This window comes from Cariama cristata, unplaced genomic scaffold (genome assembly GCF_000690535.1).
Source record: "Cariama cristata isolate BGI_N322 unplaced genomic scaffold, ASM69053v1 scaffold9566, whole genome shotgun sequence".
Lineage (NCBI taxonomy): Eukaryota > Metazoa > Chordata > Aves > Cariamiformes > Cariamidae > Cariama > Cariama cristata.
In genome coordinates this window covers 24,786-49,564 of record NW_009621544.1, presented here as the reverse complement: position 1 = coordinate 49,564, position 24,779 = coordinate 24,786, and the positions used below count along the sequence as shown (strand labels likewise).

Here is a 24,779-nt window from a genome sequence, read left to right as displayed (position 1 = left end):
CTATTAATTCCTACTTCATACATAGGGTTTTTATAGGTTGGTCTCATTGTAGAGACTGAGTCCTTTATATTTTGCTTTACCATTTTATGAAACAACTTGGCTTTACTTTCCCCTACTTTTAGAAAATGAGAAAGCTGAGAAAATCACAATTTTCTAGCTCCAAAAGTCAGTTTATTGGTTGTTTGGAGAAAGCAGTATAGTTCTATGAAGGAAAAAAAGGTCTGTCTTCTTTTTTGCTGCTCTTTGATAGGGGAGTTGTTATAGGCCACTGAGAAGCCTTTTCGTATCAAAGAATTGTTGTTAGTTTAATGGCTTAATAAGACTTTTCCTTAAAAATTTGGATTTATAAAAGTTGAATTTATAAAGCACTGTTTTTTCCAGACTTGAATCTTCTGATTTTGGGTGTTACCCATAATAAATGGCTAAACAGAATGTTATGAAGAGAGACAACTACAGGTGCATGAAAAAATCAGTGCAGTGTTTGTCAGAAAATATGAATGCTCTAGTGTTCTCTAGCAGTCACATTCGTCAAAGTCCTTTGTCTATGATAACATCAGTTCTAGGTCTAATTCCTCCCATTGGAAGTACATTTAGTAGCAGATTTTCATGTTCAGTCAAAGCTCTTGAAAATGAAATTGGTTTCCTGCAGGGCATTCATTACAATGATGTAAATCCAGATCAATTAAACTGAAGTTGATGATGCTACTCCATATTTACATATCTATAACGGAGAATACGATCTGGCTCCGTATGCATATGAAATCCCAGCTAATGTAAAACTGGCATGAAAGAGAATAACTTTTAATGTGACCTTCTATAAATTTTCTCAGAGGTTTTTTTTTGAAGGATCAAGTGCACATTGGTCAAGTATCAGACAGTGGTGCTGTTGATTCCAGATTGCACATGTATTACTCACAGATCCAGCTGTCCGTGCTCATTCACACTCACCTTTGGAATCATTGATCCCTCATACCGAAACAGAAGCAGTTGTACTTGGAGGGGATGCAGGACTTTGTCCAACTTGGTTTTAGCGGCTGGACATCTGTTCAGACAAGAGAGAAAGCTAACAAGTGCACCTGCAATCAGTGAGGTAAGGTATGTGAAATTACTACTTCCCTCCCTGTTTACAGCCAAGAACTTTTTATAACTCAACAGCCTGGGAACCCAAGACTGTACTTTTCAGGCAAATTCCTGTTGACTTCAAGCAGGGTTTGTTCCTGATAGATACCTTCAAGGCTGGGCCTTGTTACAGTGACTATCTTCAGTCCCTAACTCTTGCTTTTGTGTTGATTTTTTTTTTTTTCTTTTGTTCTCTTAGGAATGAAATTGAATTTGTGTTGAAGTCCTACCAGGTCAAATGGTTCACTGCAGCTTTTTCTTCTCCTTCTATTATCACATGTGCAGCTCCTCTATCAACTAGAAAAAGACCGAGAGCAAATCTTGCTCTTGGAAGATTGTATACTATTTGATGGTAAATTGAGCGAGATATAATGGGGAAGCAATAATTGCTACCTACTGCAATTGTGTTTAGTCTTAATAGTATTTACAGCTAATGAGCTGCCATTTTTTTTATTTTTCAGATGCAGAGATTGAAGAGCTGATTATCACAACTAATCTGTGATGAATGCCTTGAAAATTGGCCACTCTCTACACGTTACACTCTTCCAAAACTGTATTGTTATTCAATAAGTTGATAATCCTGAAATGTTACCTCAAATTTTTTCTTCTAGTATTGAATCCTTTTCTGTATACCAAGTCAGCTGCTGAAGAAAGGGAGGAAAGAAGTCAAAGATTTTTTTTCTTTAATGACTTTTATAACAATGTACTGCTAGGGTTTTAAAATAAATATAATTTTCATTAGTTGTCTTACAGACATCTCACTTTCTACTCTTGTTTTTTATTGATTGAATGCCAATGGTCAAATGTCTTGCTGAATATTTGATACACCTTCAAACTGTGCTTTTGTGTGCTCTCCATTTTCCCTCTATAGCAATTGCTGGGAATAATTAGGTACACTAGATCACTGAATGCTTTTTTCAGATACTTATTCACATAACTGGATTTGCAAGGTGGTCTGAGAGAATTGAATAAGTCATTTTTTTAATAGAAGAAGGAAGAAGAAGTAGAATTCAACTTTAAAACTATTTAACTATTTTGTTCTCTTTCATCTTTCTTTTTGTTGCTAGTCCTTTTGCTGCTTCAGCTTTTTCTGTTAATTCTCCTTTGTTCTCCTCCATTTGCTTCGAAAGACTCCTAGGAAAACCTATCTGAAATTTTGTTTTTAATAACAAAATAGTAGAGGTAGGTAATAATATCAGTTACCAGCAAAGAGGACTGTAAGGAATTACCTGAATTACTGAGTCCAGTTCTCTGGAAATGGCAACCTAGGTAATAGACATTTACTCTAAGAGGATCTGCAACAGTTCTGCTCACTAAAAGTTGCAATGTCCATGAAGTTCTGATTAATAACCTTCAGCCTTATAGGAAACAACAATGGTGCAGCTGTAATATGCCACGAGAAAAAGTGAGGTACTGGAATCATCATTGATATCCTAGAAGCCTGCAACAACGAGAGATTTGCTAGGTGGATTTCCCAGATGGTCTCTAGCAGTATCTTATTCCCCGCAGAATAGGGAGTAAAAAAGAACAACCTCCAATAATCCCTCTCAGTCTGCTTGAGATTTTGTCTGCCATATGTTTCATCAAAACATCCTGCCTTATATTTCGCCTCTAACAGTAACTGGTTTTGAATACTTCAAAGAAACAATTAAAAAAGCAGCATCTACATTACTTATTGAGGCAGGGAGGGGATGGTGATGTAGGTAAGCACTGAAAGTCGTGAAATGTGTGTTATGTTTGTCAAACACAGTCAAAAGACAGTGATCAAATAATTTTGCAAAATGCGTGGTAATGAATAAGCCACTGACTGTTACAAATATTACAGAACAGTATTCTCGCGCAATCAGCAAAAGATCCTGACAACTGGTATTTGCGAACTGTGTAAACAGTCAACATTTACTTTTCACTGGGCACTGATGAAAGAGTATGAATACATGAGCAACTATGAAATATGCAGCCAAAGGTAGGAGTCTGTAACTGGTGTGAGTTTTCATTCCACCCATGTAAAAGTGTGGCATATCACGAAACGTTTTAATACTGATGAATTCCATATGCATCTGTAGAATTTTTACTAAGCTGCTGCTTCTTGAAGCTCACAGTGTTTCTATGAAATACTGCAGCTGTTGTTTGGATCTTGGCATGGTACAATTGTATTTCCCATATAGAGTATTTCCCATATAGATGCTTCTTCTCGTCAGCTGCTTTGGTCGTAGACTGTCATTCTCAATGTTCCTTTACACCTATTCAGTCTGTGTTTTCTGAATTTTTCTCATCATGAATACGGCATGAACTACTCCCCGGATCTGATAGGTAATGATACATGCTGTTCTCTGCATATACATACGTACATACACACATACACACAGTTTTTAATTTTTATTTATTTATTTACTTATTCTTTTTTTTCCCCCCTATCTGATGAGAACAGTCATATCCAGTGGCCATGACCCAAAGTTGATGGAATCATACAGATGAATCAGGAGCATATGAAGACCTCATATCTCTTGCTGTTGAGACACCTACAGTGACACACCCCTAACCTTTGTGTACTGGTGCTCCAGTAGACGAGAGTGTGTCATTGTCTTTCATGTGCATTTAAATTAAAATCAGGATGATATCTTGTGTGTTGCTTCTGACTCCATTTCATGTTTGAGTAGAGATCATGAAGTAATGTGTTTCCTCCTCTTGTGTTTCCCATGGCATTTGGGAATTGTTCGACTCCATCAGGAAGATCCCTTGTGGAACTATTCAGAATTTCTGCCCTCTACCTTCTGCCATTGAGCTCCTGGGCTGTGCGGTCTCAGGATGGATAAAAGAACCTGCGTGATAAACAGGGAAAGGTGAGTTGATTTCCTTAGGGGTTACCACAAATGGCCCCAGTATGGCTTGTCCTCAGTCCTTAATATTATACTATGAGCTCTATATCAGCTCTCAAAAAGACACATGGATATTCTTTGGGCCTTTTATACTGAGTCAGTGATCTCTAAGTTTTTTTGGATCCCCTCTGAATGCATGTGTCTTTGTGTTACTTTGTACAGTTAGTCATATGCTCTTAAAAAATCTTTTGCAGGTGGAACCCCGTGGGACTGGACCTGTATCAAAAACTGTATTAAATGACTAAAATAAAGGTTTTAAAAATTCGTGTTTCCTCCAGTGTGTTGCTTAGAGGGAATAGCTGTGTTTAGTGGAAAAGAAGTCAGAAGAGTCTGGGGCATGTGATCCACCTTGTACCGTCTTGGCTCAGCCGGGAGTTGGAGGGATGGAGGAATGAGATACACACATCTTTTGGAATATACTTGTGTCAATTGTGCCTTAAAGATGACTGTCTCACAAGGTTGATGCTTCTGTGTAATTCATTAGATGCTTTTTAAAATCCACCTCTCTACGTAATCATGCAATTAAGTGCCTGCCCTGCTTTCAGGAAACACATAATACACAGGTTTATGTAATATTGAAAAAAGATAGAGGAAGCCGTAGTGGATTTGAATAAGTGACAAAACACCAATGAGCTGAAAAACTTAGCTACACAAAGAGGGAATTACCTTGTTAGAGATAAAGCATTGGCGACTTCATCACAGATCTCACTGGTTCTTACCAATGAATAGATTGTCTTTTATTTTAGAAGACAAAGTTGTTAAAAGACTCAGCAGATGACGCTTATATTTTTTTAAGTTATGTTGGAATTGAGATAAAGCATTTTTACGATGATTGTAACCAACCATTCATATGAAAGTAGATAATTATTACACAAAAGTTTCTACATAAGGTTGTTGTTCTTTTTATAAATACTTATTCTAATTAATCTGCAACTTATGTGACATGATTGTGTTATTTAGGAAAATGGTGACAATGATCCCTCCTGTTCAAGGGTTACTGGTGATGTTTTACAGTGCAGGCATTTTCTTCTTGAGCTTAACATCTATGAATCTGTAGAAGTGTCTTGAATGCTTAAAGAGCCAAAAAGGCTTTTAGCCTCTCAAACTGCGAGTTCCCTGGCATACGCTTTTGAAAAACCTGTCCTAGATGTCTATATTTCATAGTCTTTGGTACTTAGACCTGCATATATCTGGTTTGGGGTATAAAACCCAGGACAGGATATTTATTTTTACCACACTCACTATGCCAATTCAAGATCATTCTTTTCAGTGTAAGAGGTAAGTAGTTTTTAAGACTGTCTCTAAACTGTGTTGACATCACTTTTTATCTTCCTTATTTTTCCTTTTTTTTTAAAGTAGGAAATTGGCAGGGCATATGCTGCTTTGCTTTTACTCTGTTTCTCCATGTCTATGTTTAGATTTTGATTTTTTTTCATATTTAATGCTCACTTTATGATGATGTTTACAGTATCAAGAACTTACATCTAGGGCTATGTATGCCAAATAGCAAATTTAAAAAAAAAGAATTTAGGCTGTGTGAATCTACTGTTCAGCTGTGAGACAGTTATCTCTACTTGAACTATTTGGCCCATGTAAGGTAGGCAATGGCAGTGGTGGCAGGTTCTTCAAAACTTTTACTCCACCTTTTATTATCTTTTCCTAGTTGAGAGTTATGTCCTTTAACTGTATGTGATACTGCAGTGTTACTTTTTACTTTTGTCATTTAACATCTATAATTCATACAGTTAAGTTTTAGAATATACTGTTTCTAATAAGATAATTCTGTGCATAATAACTTTATACAACATGAATGAGTTATTTATACCTTCACCAATATGTTAATTGCCAGAGGTTCCTATATCTTAATTCTTTGGATTTACATAGCAAGTTTGGGATTCTGAAAACATCAATAAAGATAAATCAGCTTAACATTGGATCAGTCCTGTGAGGCAAGCATATTCCATCACTGTCTATTGATTAGTAAATACAGGCATGACATAATTCATTGACTTTCCCAAAGCTGAACAATCTGTAGGAAAGCTGAAGTCATTTATTTCCTGTGTGTTATACCTGAACATTAGTCACAGTACTAATCCTTATCTCCAGGCATTACTGTTCAGTTAGGGTAAAGAGGCAGAGTCAGCTTCAGTTGAATAGCCATTGAAAAGTTTCCTCGGGTATTATTAGCACAGCTAAAATTCAAAGCAGTTTTTAAAAGTGTTTGCTTTAATTTGTGCTTTGCTAGAACCATGAGGATGACAGTTTCACTGATTGTCTTGATAAATCTATCCAGCCCTCATCACGAAAACATATATGGGTATACACAAGAGATCCTATGGACTACATTGTTAATACTTATGTGAATAAACCTTAGTTGCCTTAAAGTTAGATGCTTTCCTTAAATTTAATCATATAGCTTCCCCATATAGTGTATTTACATAATACATAAGTTAGCAGCTGTGGCAGTTCATCCTGCTTTTAGATAGCAGAATTGGATTCAGTTGCACAGAGATGGGCATTTGGTACCCTTGTAGGGACCGTAGGGTGGTCTGTGCCCACCACAGACCTCTCTGGAACGATGTGTCTCTCCCACTGACCTTGTGTCGTGTTTGTGGCACTGAACAGTGCTCCTGTTCCATCCTAACATAGCAGTGGGGCTCAGCTGCCTTTCACCTAGTCATCTGGTTCCCATTCAGACTGTCTTGCACATCTGTATAGGCTCCTCTCTCGACAGTTGAATAAGTTCAGAGCACTTCGGTACAAACTGCAGCTAATTCCACTTACATTGATGCTGTAGTCTTTTTTGTATTCCTGGGGATAGGATTCCAACATTTGGCCTCTGAACTTCTTTGGATGTGTCTCAGAATGTGGCTCTGGCCTTGCAGGGTTGGAATGGATGGATACAGCCATTAATTTGCTGATTGGATCATTGATTGACCTAAGTAATGAGTATGTAGCCAAAACTGAGAGAACTGCAGGATGATGAGACTGTAGAAGTGTCAGAATAATTGTCTGAAGCTATATAGCAGTGTGATTTCTTCTGCTTAATTATGAAAAAAGTCTAAATTAAAATAATAGTTCAAATCACTGGAGCATTGGACTTTAAATCTAGGTTTTCAATTTATGTACAAAATATGAGCGTGTGTGTGCATCTGTGTGCCTGTATCAAGCAAGTTGTTTGACTTCCTCCTTAAATATTACTTTTTACATTACAATCCTTGTTTCACAGTGCTGGTATATATAGCTTGCTTCGCTGAGTGCTCTCCCAATTGCTAAATTTATGTCCTGCTTAATAGGCCTGCGTACTTTCCATGTGTTTCTGGCAAGTGCTTTTGACAGTGTGCCTTTATACACACCTTTAAATTACAGATTCTTTTTCCAGCAGCCCATTTTCTAAAACTTACACACTTCAGCCCCCAAAGCCATATAACTAATGTTAACACCAACAGACCCCACAGTAGCATACACATATCACTTCTTGGTGTTACAGCAGCTGGGCACTATGTGTACAGTTTACTGGGTTTTGGGCAAGTGTTAACTGAAACATGTAACATAGAAAACATAAAAAGATTAAAAAATTAAGGGCTTTTTTACTTTGAACAGCAAGGAATATACAGAGCTGAGAGCAAAAATAGACATGTGCTAGTGCTCTATCCTTGCAGTGCTCTGCAAAGTCCTTCTGCTGCAGGTCAGAAGCTGGGTGTGCAATAGTTTCCTTCTTCCGTCTTTCTTCCTGGAAATGGCTTTGTCACCAGGACATGAAATTCCACTGCTATGCAGCCATTTTAGGCCCTCGCTTCGTCTGCCTGTTCATCCTAATTGACATTACCTCCTGTCTCCTGTGTTGTTGGGAACTTTTCCTCAATCAGCCTTAGAAGTTAGTCCAAGTCAACTGTGTTGTGATCTGCTACATAATTGTAGCAATACTTATTGAGAGAATTCAGCTTGAAAAGTGGATTCACTGCGTATGGTGATCTTCTGTTCATCCAGGATGATCCCAACAGATGATCTCAATATCTCTTCTTACACTTCTACCAGAAGCAGAAGTTTCCCCTGTTGCCTCTGGTTCAACTTATGAAGGCAAAAAGCCAACAGAGGAGTCAGAAAAGCTGCCCATTCAAAACCCAGTTCACAGTCTGAGTTTTACGTTACTACTGCCTTAGTTCAGTGACCTTTTCTTGTCATTGTTAATTTCAGGAAAAAAAAGGCTCAGAAAGACAATTTATTGACTAGAACAAGTGGTGAGATTGTCAAGAACAGCAGACATTCCCTGTCTGATCTTGGGAGCATGCATTTCAGGTCATTGCTTTACCTTTGAAAAGGAATCAAAAGGAGGAAAAAGTCTGAAACTATGGAGAGTTGTGGGGTGAAACTATGGAAACTATTGAGCTGCTGGAGCGTGTTCAGAGAAGGGCAACAAAGCTGGTGAAGGGCTTGGAGAAAAAGCCTTACGAGGAGCGGCTGAGGGAGCTGGGGTTGTTTAGTCTGGAGAAGAGGAGGCTGAGGGGAGACCTGATCACCCTCTACAACTACCTGAAAGGAGGTTGTAGTGAGGTGGGGATTGGGCTCTTCTCCCCGGTAATTAGTGATAGGACGAGAGGAAATGGTCTCAAGTTGCGCCAGGGGAGGTTCAGGCTTGACATTAGAAAGAACTTCTTCACTGTTAGAGTCGTTAGGCATTGGAACAGGCTCCCCAGGGAGGTGGTGGAGTCATCGTCCCTGGAGATGTTCAAAAAACATTTAGATGTGGCACTTCAAGACATGGTTTAGTGGACAGGGTGGCATCAGGTGTACGGTTGGACTTGATGATCTTTGAGGTCTCTTCCAACCATAATGATTCTATGATTCTATGATTCTATGAGAGACCAGTATAATATTATGGAGGCTTGAATTTAGCTAATAGCATGCAAAATGAGATTAGTAGTATTTTCACAGACCAGATTTGCTCTAGGTTTTGTTGAATATGGAACTAGGTTGGATGGAATAATACTTTTGTATGGTACTTTTGAAGAAGCTATTCCAAAAGTTTTTCTAAGTAGAGAACAAGGAAGCAAATGATCCTGTGTGTAGCAGTTCATAAGCAAGACAGGCAGCAGAGCACTGAAGGGAACTATTTCTGCGAATGGCATGTCAGTACTTAGAGCAGATTTGATCATCGGCATGGTCGGAGAGCAGTAAGAGCGAGGCTCCTCCATAAGGGAAGGCAGTCAGGGAGCTGAGGGCAGCCATGACCCAAGGGCAGTGCCCTCTCTGATGCAGACGTAGCCCCACAGCACCCCACAGCCTGCTGGGCAGGGCTACTGGCAGTAGCAGGTCCCACCAACAGCCCAGTGACCAGCAGACAAGCAGGAGGGGGAGGGCAGGTCCCAGCTCAATGCAGGAAGGGCAAGGAGCAAGCCAGGAGCAGCCTGGGACACCACTGTCCCCCACTTGCCTATGGCATAGCTCAGCTTCAGTGCGGGTCCTGGGAAGGGGCACAGAGGTGGAGGTCCCAGGAGAGATGGCCAGAAAAAATAAGGCCTGATGGTGCACTTAAGGTCCTGATAAGGGTATGGATTAATGACAGAAAACATGAGAGGGTTTCAAGTGGCAGTGGTAAAAAATGAAATGTTAGCTTCAGAGCCCATTCCTATCTCACATGGGAGGACCTGTATTAACTCTGCAAGGGCAAATTTCCATGGGCTATGCACAGGCTGCAGCCGGCTATCTTGCACAATAGAGATGTTTACTTCTGTCTTTGGTGGAAATGCAGAATGCAAGATATGGTAAAGCAAAAGGACAGCATTTAATTTAAAAAATTAATGGACCTAACTAATCCTACCCTAAAGCTTTTCATCCTTCCAGAAAGAAAAACATGTTCTTACCTTGAATTAGTTAATTGAGGGCAGTGCAGTTTTCAGTGGTCAGGTCAAGTGAAGCACTAACCAAGGTAAACTATTTTTGGTGCGCAAAGTTAAGGCATAGTGTTTCCATAGCTCCAGTTATTTAAAGCCTGTGAAGCATGAGCTTTGCAAAACACAAGGCAGCAAAGCCTTAAGTTTGGTCCCATTTTCCTCCTGTCAGCTGTAGATCTTCAGAGATGTGCCAAACCATGGATTTGCCTGTGGTCATCAGGACTGACCAATGCTGGTTTTTTTTAGGATCAAAAAATCATTGAAAAATACAAAAATACATTGTAGAAACATTATTCAAAAAGTATCAGATTGGAGGCTGATTTATTTGCACACAAAGAATAGAAAACAAGAGAAGATAAATAGGCTTCAGGTTTATTTCAAGGCTTTTTCTAAAACAGCTACTGAAATACTGACCTTGGAAATAGTTAGGGCAGTCCACAAAACAAAACCAAGTGATGTAGTGTTTCCTCTTGAGAAGAGAATCTTCCAACACTTCAGCACCTTTTGTGGTGTGTGTGCAATTACACTTTTATTTACACTTTTATTTGCTTCTTAATGTTAACAAATGATAAATAAGGATTATTTGCTTATTTAAGATATTAGCATGAATATATTAGAAAATATTTTGGGAGTGATGGTAGGGCAAATAATCCCTTGTGGTTAGTTTTCAGTGAGAAGCCTTTGGCAAGGAGTAGGAAGGGATCAAAACAGAAACTTCTCTGGGTTTTTGAAGTCTTGCAACTGGATGATTTTACTCCATCTTTGCAAGGTGAGAGTAGACCCACCAAACTCCAGTGATATCTTTTGTGATCTCATTTTTGGCAAAGCATCATGAAGAGGAAGGTTGAAGAAAAAATAGCTTCCTTCATCCTCCTCTGGAGTTTGTCTGAGGGATGGCTTGCAGGGAATTCTTTTGCAAATCAAGAAGTCTGAGATAGTAAAAAGGGAGTGGTCTGGCAAAAAAAGGTTGTAAGCTCTTCTGTAGTTTTTTCACTGGTAACACTGTAAAGGAGAGTAGTTTGTGTATCTTTTTCCCTGACTTTTGAAAGGCTGAATGGTAAATGGTAGAAAATTTTGCCTTCAGCTTATGAACTTGGGTTTTTGTGGTTTTAAAGAAAGCTGGGGTTATCTTAAAACTTGTGTGGAACTTTGATTAGGCATATCGTGCAGAATTTATTAGCAATTGAAAACTACTGGATGGTTCATTTGTCACACATAATGTCTTAAGAGCAGGGCCTTGGAAGGCAGTGTGTTAAAAGGAACTCGGCTGTGTGCAGACATACTGCTTCATACATTAGTTAACCTCTCATAGGTTTGTTAAATAAAAGTAGCTACTTGGAAAGTTGAATCTTTTTAAGAACATCACCTTATCAAATCATTTTCATGATAGTTATGTCGTGCCTTCAACAGATTTTGTATAACCATCACTTTATATTTCTTGCCTTCAGTCAAGCAGTGAGGTTAAATTATATTAAATAAATAAAAAATATTACCTCCCAGCCTTACTGTGAACTACATAATACTGCCACAGAACATATTCATATTTGTACATATATCCAGAAAAATAATAGTACATGCTCAAAGTGCTATGGAAGTGGCTAATAAATATGGGATTCTTTGTATGGATACCTCCCACACACCACTTAGAAATTCATTCTACCTGGAGCAAGAATTTGCAAGACGTTTGTTAGATCTTTTCAAAGTATGACTTTCCATAAAAATATGTTAAGATGCAAAGTGTTATTTAGAGATTTTATGCCAGACTATTCCTGTTTTACTCCTGTCCCAGGTAAGAAATGTTTTTTAAAATCTTGCTTACAAGGAAAGTTTTATCCAGAAAAAATACCAGTTTGCTATCCGTATGGTGCAGTTTATTCTATCAATATGAAAAGATGTTTGTTGTGGTGCTGATCGTTGTCTTGATTTTGTTTCCTAAGGAAGTGTTTTCTGCTCTGCCAGTTTTTCTGTCCCTGACTAACCTTTGAAACTATTGACCAATTTCAGTCTAATTTGATAAGGTAGGAATCTTGACAATGTTGAGTTACTACAAGTTCTGTGAAAATCAAGTAGAAAGACCCAGGTTACTGCCTTCATGATAGCCTTTCATTTTGGGAGCCAGAAGCTGCTTGGGCAATGAGTACTCTCCCAGCCCTCAACAAGCCACGAACTCTTGTCCTGTAAGAAGTGGGAGAGTTGTGATACCAATATGAGAAAATGCGCTGCCTGCTCTGATTTATTCAATTTTTCTGGTATACTTCTAGCTGGTTTTCCTCCCAGAATTCTTCCTCTACAACAATGTGGGTTGAATATGTTTTTTGGAGGAAGTGGAGTTTTGCCAAATAGGATTTTCTACTCTGCTAGGGGAATCCTCCATTGCTGGATGGTGATAAGAGCTGAGCCTTGTGCACTGATTTAGTAAGCTAAAGTGAACGCATGTAACAAAGTGGTCCCTAGAATTTACAACTCAAAATATCTCTTCCAATAGAAGCTAAAAATATTGTTTGTTGTAAATGAGTTTGAGCTTTTACAGACCAGGTATATTGGATCATCTTGGAAACTTCTGTACTACTTGATGGCTGCATGGTTTACCCTAACTGAGCTCTAAGTACCAATATGACAGAAACATTTTGCAGTAAACAAAGATTATGCAACGACAAGAAATCACAGAGAGTACTGGAGCACGGAGTCAAGCTTGGAAGTGCAATTTCCCTTCCAAAGAGCAGCTGTTCTGGGAGCTTACTCTATGCCATGCTATCCTGGGGGAAGCAGGACAATTTTCTCACAAGCCTGAGAGTTTAACAGGCTGCATGTAAAATCCCAGGGCTCATTTATAACCAGGCCACCCAAAAGTTCTAGCTCACTTTTGTATCAAATATATGCTAATGTTTGTACAAGTTAGAAAGCGCTGTACCATCTCAAGCAGGTAAACTTATGGATTACAATGAGAGTTTCTGGTTTCTTCAGGATGGTACCATGAAAGCTATGATCCAATAGAGATACTTAACGATATTGGTAGGGATTTAGGAGGCTACCGTGATCTCTCATTCTTCTGGGGAGGAGCATTTGCTCTTCAACATAACTGTGTTGTTAGCTAGAATTGGTTCCCTGAATAGTTTGATCAGGAATTTTCTCTTTCGAGTCATGTTTAATGCTTTTACAATATTGTTCTCCATCTCCCACCTCCAAAACGTCAGGCCATGGCTCTAGCAGGAGCACAGCCAGTGTAGCTTTAGGACTGAAAAGTTGTTTTGTTGTTTCTTGGTGCTCTTTTTGTATCAATCAATGCATTGGTCTGGAGGACTAATGGCTAGAGATTGCCTTTATGAGGAATTCTCCTGCAATATTCTTATGGTTGCTGTCATGTGCTAACCTCAAGCAACGTGTCTAGCTTACTCATATAATAAATGCTTTATTTCTCCTTTCCTAAACAAGGAGGGTCAAACTAAATGCATTTCTTACAAATCAGTCTAAAGATTTATTTGTGGTAGGTAAGTAGGGAACTAATCAGTGATCTGTTCCATCAGCTTCAGCTACAGACATCTCAGCTACTCCCCTGTCACTTCAAGTATTGCAAACCAGGATCAGCCCATCTTCATCTGTCCCCTCCTGACTGGTTCTAAACTGGTTCCAGTTCTAAATCTCCCCACCTGGCCTTCAAGCAATAATTAAGGCAATTAACCTCTGTCTCCCAGGGCTAGTTGCTAACACAATCCAGCTGATTTACCTCCAGAGACATTTTATAAAGCTCAGGAAAGAAAAAGGGGTTGCTACTATAAGCAGATAGAGGCAAAAGGCAGAAAGCAAAAGCAAGAACAAGGTAGTCCTTAATTCTCTAGTTGTGCCCTATATTTCTGTCTAAGCAATAGGCTCCTCTCTTGCATATGCAACAAATTTGTGTTGTACTACTGTTGCATTCCTAGCTTTCCCCCAAAGAAATCAATCTTTAACATGTCATCTTATTACTGGGATTGGTTGTAAATGGCTGCTCAGTACTGAACAGATTATTTTGGGTTACATGCATGTCATTAATCAATTGGCTTTGGTTTTTTGCATGAGTCTGTCTCTCGATATGTTACCATTACTGTCTTTTTTCCTCTAATCTGTACTTCTGAGGATATAAATGATCGGTCAGACTCTCATGATCAGAGCAGAAGGAGTGACAGGACTGTCTCCTCTCACCTATTCTGGCATATGACTGTAGTGACTGAGCAACGACCGAAGGAGGGAGAGCCTAAATTGGTCTCAAATGATGGAGACAGGTGAGTTGGAGTTCCCTTCTCCACTGCTTCCACCAACTGATTTTTAATCTCCTTCACAAACATTTGTGCTTCTACCATGCTCAGACTGGAAAGGAGAAAGGTGGGAGAACCTCTGAAATGCCATTGTGTAGGAATGAAGTAGGAAGAGGAAATCAGCACAGGGACAAACTTATGATAAGTTCAGAAAGAACACACCAAGAAAAGTCCATTGTTAAAACATTTTCCTGTCTCATCCTGATCATAATTCTTAGTTCCTCATTATTTCCCACTTTTGTTCTGTGCATGGTGTTGTTCTTACTCATATGAGTTAGGGTAAAAAATGCCGCTCCTCTTTCCTTATTAGAAAATACAGGTCCACAGCTCAGCATATAACTATGTGTTTAATAAGTCCAGCTGCTGTGTAGCCTTAGGCAGACTTTATAGGGAGTTGCTGAGTTCCTGGACCTCAAATAGCACTCTTTTGCCAAAGTCCTGGCAAGAATGGGATGGAGGCATCCTTTGTCTTCATTTCTTTCTTTCTCTTTACATAGTGAAAAAAAAATGCTCCTCTCTTTGCTGCTGCTCTTGTGACAAGCAAACCCTGCAGTGGTAATATGTTATTACCCCTACGTCTATCTCTGCTGTTACTCTCTGGAAGTTTCTTTTGACACTTCGTACAACCCGGGAACCTCTTGCATAGCTTCCATCTCCAGCTTTTCTAGGATACACAGAGACAGGGGACCAGGGTGAAAGTAAGTGTCAAAAAGAAAAATATTTCTTATCTCCTGACTTCCTGATATAACTAGAACTCTTTCGCCTGTGAATGTGTTTGCTCCTTGGGAACATTGTTATGCAGGTAGAAAAAGCTTGCATATACCTGAGCTGCTATGGAGGATGTGAAAACTGTCATAGTAAAGAGTGAGAGGAAGAAAAAGATGTTGGAGTAAAGGGGCAAGTGCAAAGTCTTTAGATTCTCTGTGGTTGTAGTTCTCTTAGCAAGGGCTTTACTTGTAGCTGACAGTCATAGATTCAAGGGATGTTGTTCACAAATAACCACATAATTTCCCAGTGTAGATTAATGCTTTGGGACTTGAGAAAATAGCCTTATGTTTCATGTTTATAATTGAAGGAGAAAACAAGTTATTGAACCCCTTTGGTGTCACAGCTTAGATTTATGGCAAGAGGGAGCAGAGAGAAATTTAGGGAGGAAGATGTGAAGGAAATAGTATGAGAGTCAAGAGTACAAGGCAGGAGGAGAATGAAGCAGTAAGAACTAAAGGCATAATAAGTTCAAAGAGAAAGAAAAGAATATAAGATTTTAGGAGAAAGCAGCTTGGAAAAAATGGTTTAAACTGAAGCAAAGGCCATGAGTAGAAGGAATAACAAAAGAAGGAAGAAAAGAACAAAGATTGTGGCAGTTTTCTAGTTCATTGCAGATGTTTGACAAGGGGCCCATGACTAAACCAGTGAATTGCATGTGGTTTGTATTCCCTGGTTTGTATTCCTCACTGCTAAAGTGAGGAAGGGGATTCTTCTACTTAGATTTTGCAGCAGCAATATGCTCAAGATTAAAATAGAGCATCTGACGATGCCATGTTGACAAGAAACCCTGCTCTTCTCTATTTACAATAACATTATTTCCCCTCATACAGATACCTCTAAGAAATTAAAATCCTAGAAATAAAACAGTAAGCTTAGGACATTTAAACTACTACTCAAGAAATTATTTCACTCCTGTGTCTCAATTCCTGCTTTTGCTGACAGTAACTTCATACCTAAGTCAGACTTTAGAGGCCATGACTGCAGTTGTAGTGTTCAGCAACTACGTTTTGTTTTGAAAGCTAGCAGCAATTTGGGTCATTTTCTAACAATAGGGGAAGCACTGTTGTCCAGTAAGTGGGCTCTTTGAAGGATAGATTGAGTTTTTTCAGGGATTCTGCTGTTTTGTTGCGGGAGAGTTCTATGAAACTTGACTGTTCGTTGTACCCCTGCTGACCTGCTCAGTTGTATCTCGCTCTTCTGTCACTTAGATGAGGACAGGCTGCAAAGAGAGGAATGATAGTCTTGAGGCTTGCATTGTGATTGTCATCGTGATATTCAGGTTTATCTAGGTCTTCTCCGTCTTAGTTACTTCCTAAATGTGTTGCCTACATTAGAGGTTTCATTCTCCATTTAAATAGAATGAGAAGAAATTAATAACCCAGTGTTTTTGCAAAATAGTTTGTAGCTCCTGGCAGCCAGTTGTCTAACAATTGATGGTCAAAAATGCTCACTACCTGCCTGTAATGTGAACCTCAGTAGTCACTGTAGTATATTTAATAAGAAAAATGTTCCCTAATCCCCATATAAACTGCCGGTATTTCATTTAAAAAAGAAAACAAAAAAGAAAAAATCCTCACAAATGGAAGGCTGTGGAATCTGGGTGGAAACTGTAAAGGTTCTTGGCAAAAGGTCAAAATTAGAAATGGTAGTTTTCCAACAGAACTTTTTGATTGATGCATTTTGACAAAAAACACAAGAACTGCATGAGGCACTCCCAGGCTCTTGGCTCCACAGAACTATGGTAGTACCTGCAAAGTATGCTAATATTGTCCTTAGGAGACCACTCGTGAAGTGTCCTTACTTTTGATAATATGGTAGGAGTTCTATTTTTTTTAAGGTAGGCTGTTACAAGAATATAATATCATTCTGATCTTCTGGTTTGATTTTGTATGTACTGCAGGAAATGTTTAAATCCTCTATTGGCTTATGGTTTGCAGAAATCCAGAAGTTTGTGACAGAGCTTTCCTATGTGGCAACCTCGTTTCTCAAATTGACAGAAACTCTGTCAGATCCTTTTAAAGCTTCAAAGTAGTGGTGTGTGATGCTAATAAAAGCCTAATAACTTAGACTTTTGTTCGAGTCTGTCACCATTTAGATTTGACTTTTCAACTCCCACAAAGGACGTTGTATTTTTGCCAAAACCACAGCAGCCACATTTTGCAACACGACCGCTTATTGAGTGTTATGTAACTAGTGTTTTTTAGTATTTGGTTGAAAATACCTGTCTTCCTACATGAGTGATGGGAGTTCTAGAAGTCATTAATAAAACTTTGTAAAATAAAAGCTGCGAGAAGTAGGCAAGTCTCCTGCTCTGTTAAATCAGCTCTGTCCTGGTTCTCTCGACACTGGTGGGCTGAGGAGGTTTGGACACGCTTATTCTGATTGTCCAAGAATTCTCCCCCTCCAGAATGGCTGGGGAAGGAGCAGGAGCCTTCCTGCAGGTGCTGAATCGGGTAATAAGAGATTGGTTGCAGACAAATTAGAAAGAAGCTCATTAAACTATCTCCTGTAAATATACTTCATTCTTCTACTTGACAGAATTCTCAGTTGCCTCTCTGTTTTTACTCTCTACTTAATTTCTGAGGTTATTTCTATTAGGGCAAAGTGATGGATTTCAATAGAGTCAGTCAATACCAGTGGGGGTAGACCTAGGGTAGACTATATTTCAGCTAAGAGGAGACAATACACCACAAGAAGATCTGTGTTTCAGGGGGTCTTTTAATTATTTCTTCTCTTTCAATTATCCAAACTTCTATCTATCCAGATAAATCCTGCTGGAATGAAATTGTCTGGGTAATTTACAGTTTACTTATTGCTAATAAATGTGCTTCAATTGAAAGGAATATTATAAGGAAACAGATAATATGATATAGACTGGCTAATTACTGAGAAAGAATGAGCAGGTAGTCTTAGGAACAGTCACTGTTCTCTCAGTGACTACTGTAAAAACAATGGCTCTGGAGGAAAGACCATGTCAAAGATAGTTCAGGAGAAAAAAATCTTTTTATTTCTTAGTTCCTATTGTAAGTAACTGAACAGTTGTCTTTCTGGAGCTCACATTGTTAACACAGAGCAAACAGAAAAGATCTTTTAATATTTCAGTGTAACGCAAGCTTTGTGTAAAATGTCTTATACCATCTACTCCACAACACTTCACATGTTAGATAACACTTTTATAGAGTCAGACCTATGAGACCCTAGATTTCAGCTCTCCATTCTTCCAGTAAAAATGCTGTTATCCTCATGCTCCAAATAGCAGAATTATACACAATGACGCCTTCCCATTATCAAGGGTGAAATTTTATGAAGGAGCTGGAAAGGCCAATTGTGGTATAACAAGGGGAGCAAACTGGTCATAGTCAAATGCAAAGATATGGTTAAGATGAGCAAATGTGTGAAAATTTATAAAAATGAGGTTAATTGGATCTTTAAATAAATGGTGAGATACTGGAATAGTATTTGAGACTTCACATTCTTTTCTGTAATGAGAAAAAAATGATGGGCAGTAAAGTTCCACACATGTAACAGTATGAAGGTTTAAAGGGGCCGTCTAAAAAGGATAATAACAGTAAAGTCCAGAAGAGAGATAGACGTAGGATTTAAGAGGGATTGTGGAAAAAATGGCCTAGTAATGGAAAACAATAGAGAGCTGGACTTCTGCCTATAAAAACTGAAAGAGAATTGCCTAGGATAATAGCTGAACCTTAATTTTCCAGTTATGCCTCCTGCTTTACTGTTTGAGATGGGAAGAAAAAGGTAGGACCATCTGCATTCTTAATTTCATCTCTTTTAATACCAACAGGGCATATATGTGCCAAATGCATTTTATGTTTTTTAATGTGTTATTTGTATTATAGATTTAATGTAAATTATAGATTTAATGTAAAACAAAACACTTCTTCCTGTAGGCAAGTTCTGTGCATTATGGAAAACTCACAGTTTGTGCAGGAAAATAAGTGGAACTCTAAGAATCCAATATGCATTTAAAATACAATTTTAAGGGGAAGATATGGGATGTAAATTTTCCCTTAACCTTACAGGCTTAACCTTTTAGTTTTATTTGTATGTCAAAAAAAAAGCATGCTTCTTACTCACAGTCAGTTCACCAAGAGCCAGTGTGTTACACCTTTTTCAAAAACACTGTCCCATATAGGATCAGTTAAAAATGTAAACGATGGGCAGTAAAGTTCCACACACGTGACAATACGGAAGTTTAAAGGGGCCATATAAAAAGGATAGTAACAGTAAAGTCTGGAAGAGAGAAAAACATAGGATTTAAGAGGGATTGTGGAAAAATGGCCTATTAATGAAAAACAATAGAAAGCTGGACTTCTGTCTAAAGTCTACTGAATAGCTTTTGGTCCAGTAACCAACAGCCTTCTGTGTACACTCACCGAGATAGCCAAGTTTCTTGCTGTCAGAGAGCAAGAAGATGAAGCTTCACTGAAAAATGAAGCTTCGTTTAGAAAAAAAATTCTGCTATGTTTCCTTCAGAGGCTTTTTTCCCCTGAAAAGGTGGGGTCTTTTGTTCCCTTTTGGCATTTTTAAAAAATCACAAAGATATAATTTTTCCCATTTTTGGTCATTACAAATAACCAGCCTCAGTACCTAACTTTCAGTCACTGAATAACTTTTGGTCCAGTAATCAACAGCTGCCTTTGCACGCTCACCGAGATAGCCAAGTCTCTTACTGTCAGCAGTTGCTTGGAGAAGCCTCCTGCAATGATTTCACGTGGCATCGTCCTCCAAACCATATCTGATGACCATACACCGGTGTCTGAGCCTACGAGGCATTGGGGCACTATGGTAGACTTTATATTTATTAATGTTCTGGATTACTTCTGCTTTGTTTCTCACGAAATAACAGCATGACTTCTGTTGGCAACTGTGGGGTTTTTGCATTAATGTCTTTTGCATGTATGGGGTATACTTTTATCTTGCCAATAAGGTGATAAGCTTTTTCTACTGTAAGCGTATTAGAAATCAGTCAAGCAATAAATGAATGTATTTTCCATAGAAAGGCCTCAAATGGAATACACTTTGGAGTTTTGAGAGTTGCTCTTTGACAAAGTTTCAGACCAAATGAAGAACATCCAGAGCAGACCACTAAGAATGATTATGAATCTGGGAAACACGAGTTTCACAGCATGAATGAACTTATTGGGAAGAGAAGACTGAGGGGAGGGGGGATGATACAGTCTTCAAATATCTGAAAGATTCTTGTAAAGAGGGAAGAAAATGCTCTCTTCTCCTGATACACCTGTCCTCCGCTGCGATATATGGTAGTCTGGTGAAAAAGAAATAGGCTTAGTACTGTTTATGAAAGTCAGAGGTGGATGTTAAGAATATTTTAATAATTCTGAAGACAGCGAAACACTGATGCAGTCTGTCTGGGGGATGCATGGCATCTCTGTCACCGAAAGTCTTAAGATAACAACCAGACAAACAGTGGTCAGGAGTGGCCTTGTTCTGTGGCAGCAAGATGAACTAGATGACACTATGATATCCTCCTAGGTCTCTTATTGTACTTATCTTACTTCAGATGACTTTTGTGACTGACTTGTAAAGTATTGGAAAGATGTTGATATTTCACATCACAAGCTCCTGAAAGCAGGTTGTTAGGCAAGAACCTTTACTTTCATTTTTATAAAGCAGAAATGTCTAATACTTATTATTACAAGGAAGAGACTAAAATTATGAACTCAGAACCATCAGAAAAGGGCAAGGACAAAGTGGCCAGAATACATCTGTCAAGATCTCAGTATTTAAGACAACTTTCTAATCATCTAAATGTTTTGGGGAGGCAATACTCCTTGCCTCATTTGTTCTCCGTTAATAATTTCTCATTTTATATTGCTATCACTTTCTTTTCCAACCCACATTTGTTAAGCACAAAGGTTTCACCTGTGAAACATCTTATGTCTACTAGCGCTTCCTCTCCATGATTGCTTTAATCTTGCATTGCTGTCAACAGAGACATGTATGCTCCCTCCATCCCTTCCATGTTCACACTCTCATGTCAGCGCAAAGGTTTGTGCTTTCAGGTGATGAGCTGGAGCCAAGAACTGCTCCTGGTGAAAAAAACCCACACAAACCCAAAACAATTTAACCAGGATCACTTCTCCAGTCTAGTTCACTGCAGGACCATAAAAATGTACGTTTTCAAGGGGTGTACAGGAATCTGAATGAGCAGGTTCCTGTCTTGTAAAGGTGGAGTAGCTTTTTCAAAGGACGATGCAAGACCTAAAATTGGGGAATGTGTACTAAGGAAAACTTGTCCTCTGCTGTCCTATTCCATGTTTGTTTAGCATTGTAGCTGCTTAATAGGGTACCGAATGAAAATGATTATCAGCTTTTGCACAACTGCAGAGTCAACACGAGTGAGAAAACAGTCTGTTCCTTCTTTGACTCAATATTCATCTGTGTAGAAATAGAAAAAGGTAGAAATTTTATTCTTAACTGAGCTTTTGTAACCTCTTCCCTCAGTTTGCTGACACAACAGCTAGGAAAAAACCCACCTTTTTTTCCTGGTACTGTACACAGTCTTCAAATCCGCAATGAATAAATATGGATATCTGCCATGCAACTTTCTGAGAGTATGTTATTCTCCATGCTTCATTTACAATGCCAAAGTTGTTCTTGAAAGAAATATTTTGGAGAAGACATTGGACAAGGCCGTCTGTGCAATGCTTTCTTTAAAAAAATTAACTATTACATTTTTGAGAGACATAGCTAATCCATTTTGAATTTCTTTCCTTTACAAAAGCAAATCTCAATACTGGTGCATAATTTATGATCTTGGCATCCAGCCCAAATGTGTACATACTGAAATCAGTTTTGCATCTGTTTAACTTCATGCACATGAGTAGTCTAATTGGATTTAGTCTGATGAAATGACTCATGCGAAATCACGTGTTTGCAGAACAAGGGTTTCAGACAGTAGGGTTCTTCAGGGCAGTAGCTTCTACAGCTTTATATTGTGCCTAGCACATGAAATGGCTTTTTGATAGTCTAGAAGCCCTCTGCGTACTGTATAGTTGTAGTATGAGGTGAAATGAAGAGATGCAAAAGAACAAGTCTTGCAGTCTAGGTCAGATCTTCTGTATAGCACTTGGACACAATTACAGTAATTGTAACAATTAATTAATTGTAACTTTCTTTTTTAAAAATTTTCTTCTGGGAATCTCTTCAGAGTCAAGGAGAATCACTCTTCCTGTTCCTTCATAACAGGCTACCAGGCTGCAGCTGTTGTCCTTCTGGTAGCCATTGTCCAGGTTAAATACTGTTGCATATATATGCTAGACACTCTGATAAGTTATAGCCATCATCTCCTGTCAAGATGGAAACATATTCTTCTGGAGCCTGATAATTCAATGGATTCAACAACTCCTGCAAAGAAGAGTTATCTGAATGAGCAGCGATGTAGATATTCATCATCTTCCCAAAACAAAATACCGGTGTGTCAAGAAAAGGAACAGGTTTTTTTGCTGCTCTCCAAGTCTTATCTCCCCGTGCCATCTCATGTCTGCCATCCTGAACCCTGGATAATTTCTTGCCTCATAGCTGTGCAGTCATAGGCTGTAGGAAAAGATGAGGTGATGATGAGCTTGCTACTTGTTGAATGTGTCAGTATTCAGTCTGGCTCTTTTGTTTTCTTTTGATGTTTTCTCATTCTCCTTACATTTGCTATAAGGGTCTAGGGAATGGAGAATGGTCTAGAGAGCAAAGAGACTCAAGGAAGGGGATAAGAAAGACTGCAAGATCTGATGTTAGGAGCATTAGGGATTAAAAAGTGGAACTGTAGGGGATTTGTACTGTGAGAATATAGTCTGGGGAGGATAGATAAAAAGGAAGGCTGTGGGAGTATGAGCGCTGTGAAGGCAAGGAGATGTATGGGAGTGACTCCAAAACTGATGACGTACAGAGGACCAACATAAGATGGAAATGAAAACAGGGAAAGAAAAAAAGAAGTTGGAGTAAGAATATAAAGCAGGAAGTATACCTCAAAGATCAATGATTTTGTTGGCCTTTCCCTCCTACCTCACTGCCCAGCTACATTCTGTGATTGATGAAAACACCCTGAAATAGAGACAATTTTAGGAAGCTCAGAATGTAGGTCAAGGAACGTGGTTTTAAGTATTTGAAATGTATTTTTGATTGAGGCATTATGCTCCTGAATTCTGAGGACATTTAGGCAGGACGCACCTAAAAAAAGCGTGTATGTGAAGTTCATTGTGTAGCACCTGATTCAGGACTCTGGAGTTAATGGACTACAGTATGCTTTGGAGCAAGAGAGGAAAATATTGAAATATTACAGGACTAAAATATTACAGAGGTAGAATTGTGCTCTGAATTACCTAAACATGAATCTGATGGCCCTAGTGAACATGCTCTCTGATGCTTTTGTGTGACTGGGGGAAAGCTTTGATCTTAAAGTGTTAAGTTGTAGAAGGCTTTTTATTACTGATGTCTTTTTGTGGTCTGCAGTTTGAAGTGTATGCAGAGGAAACAGGTAACTGAAGTCTTGATATTGCAAGGAAAAATTCACAGTGTTGACTTTTGGCAATTGAAAAATTTTGGGTCCTACAAGTGGATACACTTTAATGAGATGGTCATCTCTTTTATCCAGCAAGCTGAATTTCTGCTCAGGGGAAAGTTCTGAATGCTGATATGCAAAGAGAGAATGGTTTTACTATATGATTCTCAGAAGAGTATTCAAAATGTTAACAAACCTACACATCTCTAATTCATTCTGGGGTTTTGCGAGTAAAACTAGAACATAATCATCTCCATGTTTGGAATAAGTTATTGCAGCTCTTGATAATATTTCATATTGATTGGATGAATATCAGTGTTTCCTACTTAAATCTTCTTTGCCTTAAAATACGTAATTTTTAATCCTTTAGAGTTTTGTGCAATCAGCTGCCCCTTATTTACATCTTGGCTAATACAAAGAAGTTGGTATTTGTAAGAAACTTCTGTATGTAGTACTTGAAACAAGGCTGTATAGCAAAGATCTCATGTTAACTGTAATTGTCATAGGTAATTAACTTGTTAATTGATTTACTGAATTTGCAGCTGATCACACTTTTTTAAAGTACTGAAATGAGTATTACGGTGAATTGTTCACTCTTACAAGGATTATGAGCACTTTATGTTGAACAAAGAATAAAAAGAAAGCATGGAATTTTTAAAGTATTTATAAAGCATTTTTGACAAGTAGACCTTATTTCCATAGTGAAGTTTTACAAACATATTCTTTTTGTCTATTTTCAGTCCCCTGCACATAGCTATTCAAGCTATGACTCTGGCAAGAATGAGAGTGTAGGTAGAGGTGCTGAAGATCTGTCTCTGAATCGAGGAGATGAGGATGAGGATGACCATGATGAGCAGGAAGATCCTGAGAAAGTTAATGAATCAGATGGGGTAGAAGCTGAGCGACTAAAAGCTTTTAACGTAAGTCCTCTTGCACTTGTCTTGTTTACTTCTTTTCCTTTTACATTGTTACTTATGGGTAAGTTTGACAATATTAAAGGCACATTAATTTAATTTGCAGCATTTATTTCAATTATTATTTTAATGCACATTGAACTCTTGCCAACAGATGACAGATTTACTGGGTTTTATTTAGAATTTTAAGGGAGAGTGCCATCTTTACCAGTGAGGAAAACAAAGGTTTGTTCCGTATGTGTGCGTGTGCACTTGTGTGTGGATGTGGATTTGTGTATGTGCGTGTTCACCCATTGAATGGAAAGGGGCTGTAGCTAGTTTATCAGAAGACCATTCCGGTGGTCAGCTGTTCTCTATTGCTTTCCCAATGTATGTAATTA

At 38.5% G+C, this 24,779-nt stretch overlaps 1 protein-coding gene across 1 annotated transcript in view; it reads left to right on the top strand.

Annotated features, from left to right (window-relative positions):
- LOC104163114 (nucleolar protein 4) overlaps nucleotides 1-24,779 on the top strand; it is a gene marked incomplete at its 3' end in the record, with an annotated part of 45,231 nt that overhangs the window by 7,788 nt on the left and 12,664 nt on the right. Inside the window, exon 2 of the mRNA XM_009702004.1 lies at nucleotides 24,226-24,405. Coding sequence (XP_009700306.1) covers nucleotides 24,226-24,405 — 180 coding nt within the window. The remainder of the gene's footprint in view (nucleotides 1-24,225; nucleotides 24,406-24,779) is intronic.